Below are 13,161 nucleotides of genomic sequence, written 5' to 3' on the forward strand. Positions count from 1 at the left end.
GCCTCCCCCCAGACCAGACCTGGGGGCCCAGCCGGCTTGATTCAGACCCCATCTCTGCTACTCACCACCTGCACTGGGAAAACGATTCATCTTCTCTGATCCAGTCACTGAATTGGTAAAAGGACCATAATTCCACCCACCCCAGTTAACCTGTGAGTAAGTAAAATAACACATGGAAAGCACGTGGCCATAAATGCCCACTGAGTGTTACCAGGTACCAGTCTCCCATCTCTGCTTGTCTGTGAGACTCATCCCTTGCTCTGAGAGGGATTGTGCTGAAAAGCCTTTATTATTTTATCCTTGAAATATGCACAGATGGGAAGTCCTCTTTAAACCTTAAGGAACTTCACAGATCTCCCTATGTGTAGCATTTAAACCCTCAGTAGCCACCAGCTAAGAAATACCACATCACATGAAGCAGTATGTATCCAGTATTGCAGAAGATAATTTATATCTGTGAGTCCTAGTGGCACAAGATAATTTGCATCTGTGAGTCCTAGTGGCACACACCTACCTTGGAACAAGTCGGGTGAGGGTGCAAGCTGAGCGTGACTCAGTGCATCGACCAGGGTAGTGTGCAGATACACTTGGGAACCTCGGGAGGTGATCTGGGGAACCAGGGCCCCGTGAGGACAGTAGCTACCCTCTCTATTTGGTACTTAGTTGTTTATTGCCCTGTGCTGATCATCTGTGTATTTTTTTCTGAGTTCATTAATGTTTGCACTGTTTGTTATTTTACATTATTCTAGGTTGTTAAGTCCTCAATACCCCTTTGTAGGGACTACATAGTCTTAACCTGGACCTTGTTTAAAAGCTCGCCACCAGGGTTTTTAAAACACAGATAAGGTCATCACACTCATAAAAATCCTTACAAGTCTTTCTATGCTTGTGGAAATGCTTCAGCTGGCACCCAGGCCTGCCCCCTGCCCTGTGGGCCTGCCCCTTGCTGTGGGCACTCACCCCCTCCCCGAAGCCCTGCTCCCTCCTCCAGCATCCAAAGCCGCAGACCTAGTGTCTGCTGGAATTAATTGTAAATGCCTTCAAGCAAGTGCTCTGTACTGATGACAGAATGTGACAAAATGCCTGGAGAAGAAGATAATTGGTGGTTTGATTGGGAGTACTTTTTGAGTGAATTCTGAAAATACAGTAAGGAGATGCAAAGAAAAGAGAAGATGCTGGATTTCCCCCGGAGCTTATGATGACCATTGTATCAGACAGCTGCTGCTACATAACAAATACCCCTGGAATGCTAGCAGCCGCGAGAAGTGTTTCTCACGCATCTGCCGGTCCTGGCTCGCTCTGCAGGGTGGCCAAGCTGTGTGTGAGTCTGGGCTGCTCCTGTGTCTTTCACCCTCCTCACATGAGTGAGATGCTGGGGGTGCTCTTCTCATCGCAATAGCCGAGGCTTGGACAAGCAGGCCCAGATGCACACACACGTGCCAGGTCCCAGCCGTCCCCCTGCTCCCAGGCATCCCTCGAGCCCTGTAGTTCACAGAACAGACAGATGTCCCACCATGTGGGAGAGCTGCAGAAGCTGCGGTGATAGGGAAAGGGCAAGCGTCAGGTCAGCGATGTCGTCTGCTTATTCCTGGAAAGCAGTGTGCCATTACCCTGAGCGGGCACTGAAGGAGGGCCTTGTGGAGGCCCTGTCAGGAATGCCCACAAGTGCTGGGTAAGGAAGTAATGCATTTCCGAGGCTTTCGGGCTGTGGCTGCAGAGACGACCGGGACTTGGCAGAGGACCTCAAAGTTAAACACCCCTGGTCTGCACAGGTCAGGGCGGCAGGCTTACAAACACTTGGGAGCGTGGCCAGCCATAGTAATGAGGGAATCTAAGCAGGACGCTGAGAATTCCACCCAAGTGGCAGAGAGGAGGGCAGAGCGCTGGCCTCACCTGCGGTTTGTGTAACAAGTCCGACCGGCTGTGAAAACTGCCTGTAACTTAGATGTTCTTGTGGAGCAGATTCACACAGATGTCAGTCAGCATCCTTTGGACATGGGACCCAAACAGATTCAGACATCAACTGGCCTTATTTACACTTCTAATGAAAACTGTCTTTAGCCAATTAAGTCAGTAGTCAAAGGCTCGGGAGTGTTATTATGAACAGAACTGTAGCAGAGTTATGATGACCTCACATGTGTAAAGTCAAACTTAGCATGTAGATGCTAATGTCCTGTTCTTTTTACCACATTTCATGGCAAGAATTCTGTGTTTAGTAGAGTTGTGTAGATTATGGAACACCACGTCCTGCTGGAAAAGGAGAAAGAGGAAACTGAGCACCCGTGAGGCACCTTCCCTGGGAACCCTGAGGGACTCTCCCCTGTGTCTTGTATATCATCCGTCAGAAGAGCCACCAAAAAAGGAAGAAAATGTTTCCAGTTAAAATGAGACCAATATTTTCTCATCTCTTAGAATTCCTGTTTTACTTTTATTAAAAAAACTCCTGAAGACTCACTTAGACACCAATTTGTTTATTGAGGACGTTTATGGTCAGTGATGGCCAGACCGCAGTGGGCAGTGAGGCAGGCTTTGCGAAGTGTGCACGCCTCCACCAGGACAGATGGTCTCTGTCACCCCAGCAGTCTGCCCCAGGCATGGCCTCTGCAGAGACGCCGCTGTTTGACTTGCATTGCCATGTGCTACGTTCTCCGGGCTAGAGCTTCATATAAAGGTCATGATGCACCCACCGTACATGCCTTTCTGTCATTTTGCTCATTCTAACGGTTTTGAGGTATGTGTTTGATGGGTGTATGTATTATCTATTTACTTTCTGTAATTCACATTCATAATTGTATATTGTGTGCAGGTACCACAGTTTGTGCATTTTCCAGTTAATGAATATTTAAGTTGTTTTCACGTTGGGCTATTATACACAACGCTGCCATGTACATTCCTGTGCTGGCCGTTTTGAGGATATGTGCTTCAGTTGCCCTTCTGTGAATACCTAAGAGTAGATTTCCAAAGTGGCCTAGCATCTTACACTCATGTGATGGCTGCATGAGAGTCCCAGCATCCGGCGTTGTTGGTGTTTTTAGTTTGGGCCTAGCAGACATGCCGTGGTACATTGCTTTGGTTCTAATTTGCATTTCCCTGTGGCTAATGCTGCCGAGCAGGTCTTCCAGGTGCTTGTTGGTCAGTGATACATCTTGCATTTTGAACCATCTGTCCAATCTTCACCTAATTAGATTTTTGTCTTTTTTTTTTTTTTTTTTACTTACAGAAGTTATTTATACAACCTGGATCTTTGTCAATTACACACATTAGGAACATTTTCTTCTGGTCTGTGCTTTCCTTTTCAGTTTTCTTATAGTGTCTTTTTGTGAGTGTAAGTTTTAAATTTTAATAGAACTCAATTTGCCACATTTTCCTTCTGTGCTCAGTGTTGTCTATGTCTGTCCTAAAAATTGTTGTCACAAAGACAGCCTCACCTATTTCTTTAGAGTTTCAGTTTTAGCTTTTATGTGTAGGTCTCTAGTTCATCTCAGTATTTTTGTGTATGTGTGATTTAGGCTTTATCTTTTGATTGGCATGTAGTTGGCTTATTGTTCTAGAATCATTTGTAAAAAACACTTTCCCTTCTTACTGAACTGCTTTGGTGTCTTGTTAAATATCAATTGAACACAACTTTTGGGGACTATTTATGAACTCTTTTCTCTATGATATTAATTCTTTTAGCTATGCTCTAAGGATCCTGTTTTCAGAGTGGATGTGATCTGCTATTGCTTCCTTTAAAAGTGCTTCAGGCACCAGAGCATGAAAGTCAAGTAGCGTGCATTTAATGAGATCATCACTGAATCCTTTTTCCCTCTATGTTCAGAATGTCTGGCATACACTGGTTATAGTCTAAGTTCCCTCTGTTGTCAGATTATTTTTGAACAAACATCATCTATATTACAAGTCACAGAAATCTATGTTGAGTTCGGAAAATAAACTAATATTTTTTAATGGACATCCTACCAGATTTACACAGGCAGCTTTCTAAAACTCTTTTCTCTATTATATTAATTCTTTTAGCTGTGCTTTTTGCAATCACATACTGCCTGCATAAGTAGCTCAGTGGTAACTTTCCCAGTAAGGTAATATCCATCCTCCAGCTTTGTTCTCTTGGAAGATCTTCAGATGTGTCGGGTTCCATATACATTTTAGGACCAAAATGTCAATTTCTACAAAAGAGTTTCCTAGGATTTTGTAGAAATTACGTTGAGTCCATAAAGCAATTCAGGGAGAATTAACATTATAAGAGTTCTGAGTCTTCTGATCCATGAACATGGTATATCTCTCTCCATTTGTATAGGCTTCCTTTAATTTTCTCAGCAGTGGTTTTTAGTTTTCAATGTCTTGCTTATCTTTTCATAAATTTATTCCTAAGTATTTTATGTTTCTGGTGTTAATTGCAAATGCCATTTAAAAAACGTACCTTCCAAATGTCCGTTCTAGGATATAGAAACACAGGTGATTTTGTATATGGACTTTATATCTTGAGACTTTGTTATATTCACTTATTAATTCTAGCAGGTTTTTCTTTGTAGATGCTTTAGATTCTCTTTACATACACAATCCTATCATGTGGTTAAAGGTAGTTTTATGTTTCCTTTCCAATCTTTATGCCTTTCTTTTTCTTTCCTTTATGCATGGCCTAGGATGTCCAATATAACGATAAATAAAAGCGGTGAGATTGTTTCCAATCTTAGAGTGAAAATGTTCAGTCTTTTATCATTAAATATGATGTTAGCTATAGGTTTTTAAAAGTCTTGCTCTTTAGCAAATACAGGTTTTCTTCCAATCACTGTTTTCTGAGAGTTTTGTCATTTAATTAGTGAAATAGTTCACCTTGATAACAATTAACACCTAAATTTTATTTTCCTAAAATCTGATGGTTTTATGTGACTGCGAACATGTACATTTAGGGTATAATGCTATTATAACATCTAAAAGAGTCACTGAATATCACTTCAGTTTTGCAAGAAATGGCTCTTTTGAGTCCCTTCCTGTGTCACTCCCCGGGCTGCTCCTGACCGTCTGATGAGGTGGTTAGACTGGCATGACACCATGTGGCAGATGGTGCCCACAGCTTGCATGGCTCCCCACAGGCCCGGCTGGGAGCCCTGAGTCTCCACACAGCTTGATTTGTCTTCTCTGTTTTACACCATGGAGCCTGCCATCATTTTGGAAGGATTACCAGAGATTTAAGTAAAATCCTCTTGATCTTTGAAAGTTAAATTTACTTAATTGTCTCTTCATGACTCAACAAAGAAGCAAATATTAAGGTGGGAGTAAAAGAACATAGGATCTGTCAGCATAAATTAGATGTGAATTAATGTAATATGGGCAAGAACTATCAGGATCATGTACGGGCACATGGTCAACACCTGGAAAGATCTCTGAAGAGCTCATTGTTATTAAATAGCAAATGTATGCAGTTCTTTAATCACGAGGTATGTGGGAAAACAGAATGTCCCACCAGCAGATTATTGTGTGGATAAAGGGGCCCGGGGCCCCCTAACAACCAATAACAGTAACAACCAAGCAACCGGCCAACAGCTGAGCAACACCCCAACAGCACAAACAATAGCAGACTGTCGTGGGGAGATTGGGGCCCAGAGTGGGGTCCTTGCAAAGTGTGTGGGTAGGATTGGGACAAAGCAGACCCAAGGGGAAGTGACCAGAGTAGAACCTGTGATGAGCTGCTGGTGTTGGGGTTCTGCCTGTGCGGTGCTGGGCTCTGGATTGTGGGTGAAGCTCTTCAAGTATTTCAGGTCTTTTAAAAATGCTTCGCAGGATTCTGTACCTGTTTCAGAGTGAACAGCAAAGCCCTAGACATTAACGTGAGGCTCCTAAAAAGGTGACCTAACCAAGAAACCATGCACGTGTGGTATGCCTGTTCTTGAAATATGACCAAATCTAAAGATCCTTTTTCAGAGTGGATGTGATCTGCTATTGCTTCCTTTAAAAGTGCTTCAGGCATCATCGAATGTAAATCATGTAGCGTGCATTTAATAAGATCATCATTAAATTCTTTTCCCTCTATGTTCAGATTGTCTGGCATACACTGGTTATAGTCTAAGTTCCCTCTGTTGTCAGATTATTTGAACAAACTGTCGTCTACATTACAAGTCACAGAAATCTATGTTGAGTTCGGAAAATAAACTAGTATTTTTTATGGACATCTTACGAGATTTACAGAGGCAGCTTTCTAAAAATACAGAGTTGTTACGTGATTGTAGAACTTCACATTTATGGAAGCCAATTGGAATGGTACTCATGTTTTAGCTTAATATTTTAATAAGAAGTATATTGAGGCCGCCTCTCTCCAGAGTTCTGATCCCCTCAGTATCTGCTCTAAGTGGGGTGTGCAGCCCAGGAGGTCGAGGATGAGCTGTGAACACTGACCAGCCTGTGGAACAGGAAAGGCACAGACACGGCTGCTTGGAACAGCAGAAGCATGGCCCAGCTTGGCTATGGAAGGGAGTTAGCCCTGGTCCATACGGGTTCAAAGCACCAGCGGGGCGTGGGGTGTGGAGAGCAGAACCACCGGACTGCTGGGACGTCCATGGCCAGTGTGAGAATGGATTTAATAGGCTGAGTGGAGGCTGTGCTTCAGAAGAACTTTGAGATTCACATGATAAATTGCATATGTAATGTTGAAAAGCTGAGTAGATAACTCCATTACCAGCAAAAAATGCAGAACTTGGGGCTGAAATAAAAGGCTGATAATCCCTTTTAGTTCTCTATTACTGGAGGCTTTTTATGCATCTTTACGTGGTGGGCCAGGTAATTAGGGTGCGGAGCCATGAGCACAGGTGTTAATGAATCCACAGGTTATAGAAAAGTCTAGCATTTCCCCACTCTGATGCTGAACATGTGACTTTAAAAGATTGACATGCATGGCCTTGAATGTATCTAGAGTTTTCTTTCGGGTTATGACTACTGTTCTTTATAGGGCCCTTCACTGTTTGTGTCTGTGCCCAGTGGGTTCTACAGAACTGCCCAGTATGAATGCTTTAAATTCATACCATACCACTGTGTATAAATTCCACTCAGTGACCCAGTGGCCCTGAGGGACAGCCATGGGTGAGGATACTGAATCTGTGAGTTTGGGTTTTTGCTGAAGCTCATCAGATTAGTGATCCAAGGACTGAGGACCATGGCGGGCCTGACTCCTAGCCTGGAACTTGACCTTTGCCCTCTGATGTCATGTTGGCTTGGAGTAGCCATCTCTCTGTGATAAGGGCATCAGCTGTCTGTTCACAGTCCCTGGGAAGAGGATCTCATTTATTCCAAAGGATTTTTTTTAAAATTTCACCTCCAACTATATTCAGTCCTCTTTTTATCAGAAAAAAAGTCTTTACTCAACCCAACCATCAATTCTAAACAGCATCTTGACATTTCTTTACCCCACGGCATATTTCTCTAGTGGGGACCTGTTTGGGTGTTTCCCTCAGCAAATCCAGTGGCTTCTTCTGCACATCTGACCTTCCTTGGCCCTTTGGGGGCCCCACCACTCAGAGTCCTTATGTTCCCTTTTTCTTCTACAATTTTTCCTTCATTAACGCTTCAACATTTACTGTAAGAGAAACGGTATGGTTAGAGCCCTCTGCATAGGAAAGAACACTGAAATACTCTAATGTTTTAAAATGGGTGTTTTACTTTGAATATTGTGAGCCTTATTTTATTTTCTAGCCAAATTATTTCCCAAATCCCAAACTGTATTTTTCTCCACTGATGGTCACTCTTTTGGAATGGAATCAAACCCAACTTTAATAATATAATTCTTTTAATGAAAACTCCAGCTTCACTGCCTGCTGCACCGCAGGCCAATCATCCCCGCAGTTAAGGGCGGTCCTCCCAGGTCTGGCAGGCACAGTGCCCAGCTCACCACCACGGCGCTGTCACCATGCCCCCTTGCACAGTCTCTCCTCCATGTTTCCTTATTTCCATCATTGTTCTGATTCTCTCCATTTTAGGTTTCACTAAAAATTCCCCTTTCCTGTGTCCTGTTCTAATGCTTTATGAGGCCTCACTGACACTTGCCCGAAGCATTGCTGAGACTGTCTCCTTGGTCCCTTCCTGAAGTCACGTTCGTGCGTCTCAGTGGTTGAAAGCTTGCAGTACTGTGGCCGGATGGCACTTGTTTATGTCACCCTTATAGGGGCATGTAAGGTCCTTTATGGAATGAGGAGTGTCTGTGTTAGGCAGGACCACAAGCAAGGAAGGACCTGCTCTGCTCTTCTCACTGGCTGAGCGGGACCTGGTACAGAAGCCACTGCCGCTTTCCCTGGGGCTGGGGCTCCCTGGGGGCTGGGGGACTTGCAAGAGTCTACACTGAGCTTCTGTTGAGCCTCTCCTCCCTGGGGCCATTGTCGCTTGGTCTGAGAATCTCCCTTCATTGTCGCTCTTACTAAAAGAAAACATAATTGCTTTTTTCCAGTGAGCTTGAATTCCCCATACAGAGCCAAATTTAACAAATAAAATTGCTAAGTTAACATTTCTAACCAACCAGAAAGTTCATGCAAATAAACACAGAATTTCTTCTGACTCGGCTATAGCATCTTCTGTATTTTACAACATTCTTGGCAAATTTTAAGGGATCATTGACTTAATCAATCATATGTTGCTCATGATGAACCTTCAAATATGACATAAAATCCTCAAAAGGGACATTTCAAGAATTTTCCAGAACCATTTCTATAGACACAATATGTCCTTGGACAGAGAATGAAAAGTATTCTGTGCCCAGATAATCACACCATAAATTCTGTTCATGAGTAAAATTTCTGAAAAGGGGCCAAGTGAACATTAAAGTAAGCATTGCTTTTTCCAGGAGAGCCTGCTGGGAATGCAGTCCTGGTCAGCTGGCCTCCCCCTCCTGGGCCTGTAACTCTGTTTAGCAATGGGCTAACTACTTGGAGGGTTTCTAACAAGGAATATCCAGTTGCCTCAGAAAACCTGTCTTCCTTAGTTTCTCCACATGACCTAAAGTAACCTGTTGGGTGACTCAGAAAGAAATATGAATCATCATTTTTTTCGTGAGGATCTCCAAGTTATAGTTGGAGTGAGCGCCTCTCTAAGATAAACATATACTGCAGGGACAGATTTTATTTATGTATCTGTGTGTTTGCTACACAAAGTCTAGAGTATATGCAACAGTACAGACCTTACAGGAAGCAATCAAAATGAATTTTTAAAAGAATTTGGTGGCAATGTTACCAGAAGTGCAGTGGCCTGGAGGACTCTGGATTTGAGTTCTCCCACAGCCCTTTGCTAAGTGTGTGGCCTCCCCAAGTGACCTGCCTGTGCCTGGGCTTCCTCATCTACCCCGTGGGGTTGTCGAGAAGACTGAATCAAAAGACCCACGAAAAGAGCTTAGTATAGTGCTAGCAGGCAGAAAGCTAAATCAATAGTAAAAATGAATTTTAAAATGTCTCCTTAACATTTTTCTTTGTTTTCACAGATAAAACTATAGCAATATCAGTTTACTAGGTTTAAGACACAAAATCATAAAGCAAAATTTCAGGGAAGCTGAGCTATGCCTGGGAAGGTTAAGCCAAATAAGGAATAAAACAGATCCATTAGAAAAGCAAACTCAGCTTCCTGAAGATGCTGGGAGGCGAGGCGAGGGCGCGTCATGAGGATGCTCTCAGAGGGCCACCCACTCGCAGGAAACCGGATGCAAGGCGCTACACAGTTGCTATTATTCACCATCCAGGTGGGGGCAAGGGTGGGGAGTTCTGTGGAATTCTTCACTGAGAGTATGTGGGAGTTTAAACACAAGAGAGAAAAAGACAGAGAAAGAAAAATTACTGGAATCTTTAAAATACAGCCCCAGGGTAACTATAAAGTGAACAAATTGATTTTATAGAGGGTTTTATAAAATCCACCCAAAAAAATTCAATCAATGTTGTTAAGTACTGACACAGAAGTGCTAGGTGCAGTGAGGTAATGCCTCTCTCATCATTAACAGCATGTCGTCTTTGCTGTGATTTCTACAATTTATTGAGTTTTCACCTTTGTGCTCTACTGGCACACACTGCCATGGCTTCTGCCGTATGGCGCTGTGTGAAAGCAGATTTATATATGCTTGCAAATAAGATGGACATGCAGGATTTTCACCCCCTCGGCTGTATAAAAGTTGGTGGCAAAGTTGAACTAGAAAATGATTATTGGTCCAGTACCAATTGCATTAAAAAAAAGAAAGACTGAAAATTGCTTACAGATGGCTTCAGTGCTTATGACCTTAGACTGAAAATCTGGACATAGACTGACATTTGTGTCCAGATTTTTGTTAAGAGAACTGTAAAATTATGCTCTTTCCATCCCTCCATTCTGGTTCCATCCAGAATCTTCACTATGACCATAAGAGTTTGTGGCTCACTGAGCTTATCTGTGGCTTAGACACCCACAGAGGGGACCCCACCCTGGGGACCTCCCCCACCTCCCCCACCTCCCCAACCCCCTCCCCTCCCACCCCCCAACCACCCCGCCAACCGGGAAGGAGCCGTAAGAGGGGCTCCGGTCGCTGGCCCCAGGCGGCATCTCTGTGGGGCTCTCACCCTGCTCAGGGTCTTGAGTCTCATAGGCTGCCAGGGTACCTCATTTTGTGCAACCTATGTGGTATTGAAAGTTGTGTGAACATTTAATTAAAAAGCAAAAGCAGCCAGAACAGACCCTTTTACTTATTGACTTGAGCCATACTTTAAACATTTATCTTCACTTCTTTTTGAATTTTGATCTGAGTTTAGAGTTTCTTTTTTATTTCTATATTTTCAGTAGTTAACAGTTATGTCCTACAGCTCATTTGTAAAGGACCCCGCGGGGTGTGTACACACTGCATAAGGTGGGTACTTTATACACATGCGGTGTTTGCCAACAGGAGGTACCTTCTACAGTGTATGTATCAGATGTAGAGTATATTATATTAGAGAGGGAGGGGTTTGGTGTGAGTTACACTGCTCCAGAGACTGGTTTCTGTAATTTTGCCTTTTTTACTCTGGAATTTCACAAGCGGTCCACAGCTGTTTCCTGTCCTGCGCTCAAGGACGAGTGGGCTTGTCACACTGGTGGGGGGGCTTCATAGTGGAAGGTTGGACAGAAGTGGAAGCACAGACCCCTGTTTACACTGACCTGCGGATCACCGGTCTCTCTGAGGTGCTGGGGCACCACTGTGCTCTCTGGGTGTCTGGAGCATATATCAGCGTATGTGTTTCACCAGGTTCTCCCCTCGGCTGGGGGAGCTGGGAGAGTGTGCTGGTGTCCCCCGTGGTTTTATGTTGAGTGTGTGCTTCCAGCCTGGGCAGAGGCCCCATGGGTTCCCGTCAGAGCCTTCCTGCCACTGCCAAGGACAGGGCAGCAATGCCCTTCCATGCCCGTGGTGCCCGGGATACGGTCCCCCTCGTGGTCCAGTCAGGAGTACATGTCTGTGTGTCTGTGCGTGTGTGTCCCTGTGTGTGTGTCTATGTATCTGTCTGAACACACACATCTAAGGCATTCTCAGTCCAATTATTTGGGACAGAAGATGGATATGTTAGATCCTGTCTAAACACAAGAAGAAATTGAATTTATTAACATAAACAGAGACAAGCCTTTATGCCAGAAATTCATGGCCCTGGCATTTGCGCAGCAATCATTTTATTTTTATGTGAATGAGTTTCAGAGCTCACATGACATATTCTGGCACACGGACCTAAGGAGGAATACCCATTCTTCTTCACTAATTTCCAGTAACATGGGCTATTTCAGAAACACTGCCATTGAGACTTCAGCCTTCCGGGGTGACCCCTGTATAGACAAGCATCAGTGAGACACAGGGGTGGAGGGGCAGCATATGGGGACACAGCAGGAGGGGGACAGGACTGTGGGACTGGGCCACCAGGTCCGTCCCTGCAGCTTCAGAGTCACACGCACCTGAGCTGCCACGGCCCCATGTCCACAGGCTCCTGGCCCAGCAGGAGGTGGAGGCGGGAGCACGGACCCCTCCTGTCCCCGCCCTGCCCAGTCCTCCAGGCCCCTGGTCTGCCCACCCCTGCCCTCCCACCCCAGCCCTGTGCCCTCTCAGGGTGGGCATGGCACATGGGTGACACGGTTCCTGCTTCCTGGTCCGGTGATATCAAACTGGTGCTCATGTGTGTCCCCTCCTTCCCCAGCTTCCTCGTGTGACCAGGAGCAGCAGTCTGCCCTGGAGGAGGCCCGGCAGCCTAAGAATGACAACGTGGTGATCCCGGAGTGTGCGCACGGTGGCCTCTACAAGCCTGTGCAGTGCCACCCGTCCACTGGCTACTGCTGGTGTGTGCTGGTGGACACCGGCCGCCCCATCCCGGGCACGTCCACCAGGTACAAGCTCCATGTGGGGGGAGGGGGCGCTGCAGGTGCCCCAGGACTCATCCAGTAGGTGCAGTGTGTCTGCAAGTGGGAGGGGGTGCCAGGGTGGGGATTGGCACCCTGGCCCTAGGGGTGCACTGGGTGGGTGTCACGTCCCCTGCCTCCATCACTGGTGGGACAGCACAAGCCACATCACCTCGTCCCTGCGCAGGGGTGCCCACCATGCCCATGGCTCTGGCCACTGGAAACTGGAGGAAGGTTTCCTTCCTGTGGTCACCAGGAGTGGCCGGTGGGAGTGACAGCAGGAGAGTGGCGACACCCAAGTTCCCAGGCTCACTGGCTCCCTCAGCTGCTCACACTCACACCAGGTGGCATTTGGAAGACCAGCCCCAGAATCCAGGCGTGGCGGGCACTCAGTGCGTGTCTCAGCGGCTTCCTTGACCCCTGGTTTTGGCGACAGGAGCCAGCACCCTGCAGGGTGGAAGAGCTGATTGCCCAGCATGGCTTTCAGCAGTGCAGAGCTATCTGTATCCTGAAATTGCCACTAAGACATAGAATGTCCTGAGGGCCAAAGCAACAACAGCTGCTAAAGGTTCTGAGACACAAAAACACCTGCGTCCACTTTGCTCTGCGTGAGTTTGAGCCCAGCCAGTGACTGTGTAATGGTGCCTGGAGAGCACACGGTCTTTGTTCACGGAAGTGAACAGACATGAGCAAGGTACTTCTACCCGTTTGTCATATGAACCGGCCTTTGATTTTCATAGACTTACATAAAAGTAGTTTACAAATATGTGAAAGTATCATCTCTCAACTGTTATCAGATGTAGCCACTGGCTTCATCCCTTG

General features: G+C 45.5%; 1 protein-coding gene across 2 annotated transcripts in view; it reads left to right on the plus strand.

Moving 5' to 3' along the window:
- The window catches only part of SMOC2 (SPARC related modular calcium binding 2), a 128,372-nt gene that overhangs the window by 71,468 nt on the left and 43,743 nt on the right, over positions 1 to 13,161 (plus strand). For both annotated transcript variants that reach the window (XM_037020901.2, XM_037020902.2), the window contains exon 8: positions 12,141 to 12,327. In XM_037020901.2, the coding sequence (XP_036876796.2) occupies positions 12,141 to 12,327 (187 nt within the window). The remainder of the gene's footprint in view (positions 1 to 12,140; positions 12,328 to 13,161) is intronic.

The sequence above is a fragment of the Manis javanica genome, chromosome 13 (assembly GCF_040802235.1).
Source record: "Manis javanica isolate MJ-LG chromosome 13, MJ_LKY, whole genome shotgun sequence".
NCBI lineage: Eukaryota > Metazoa > Chordata > Mammalia > Pholidota > Manidae > Manis > Manis javanica.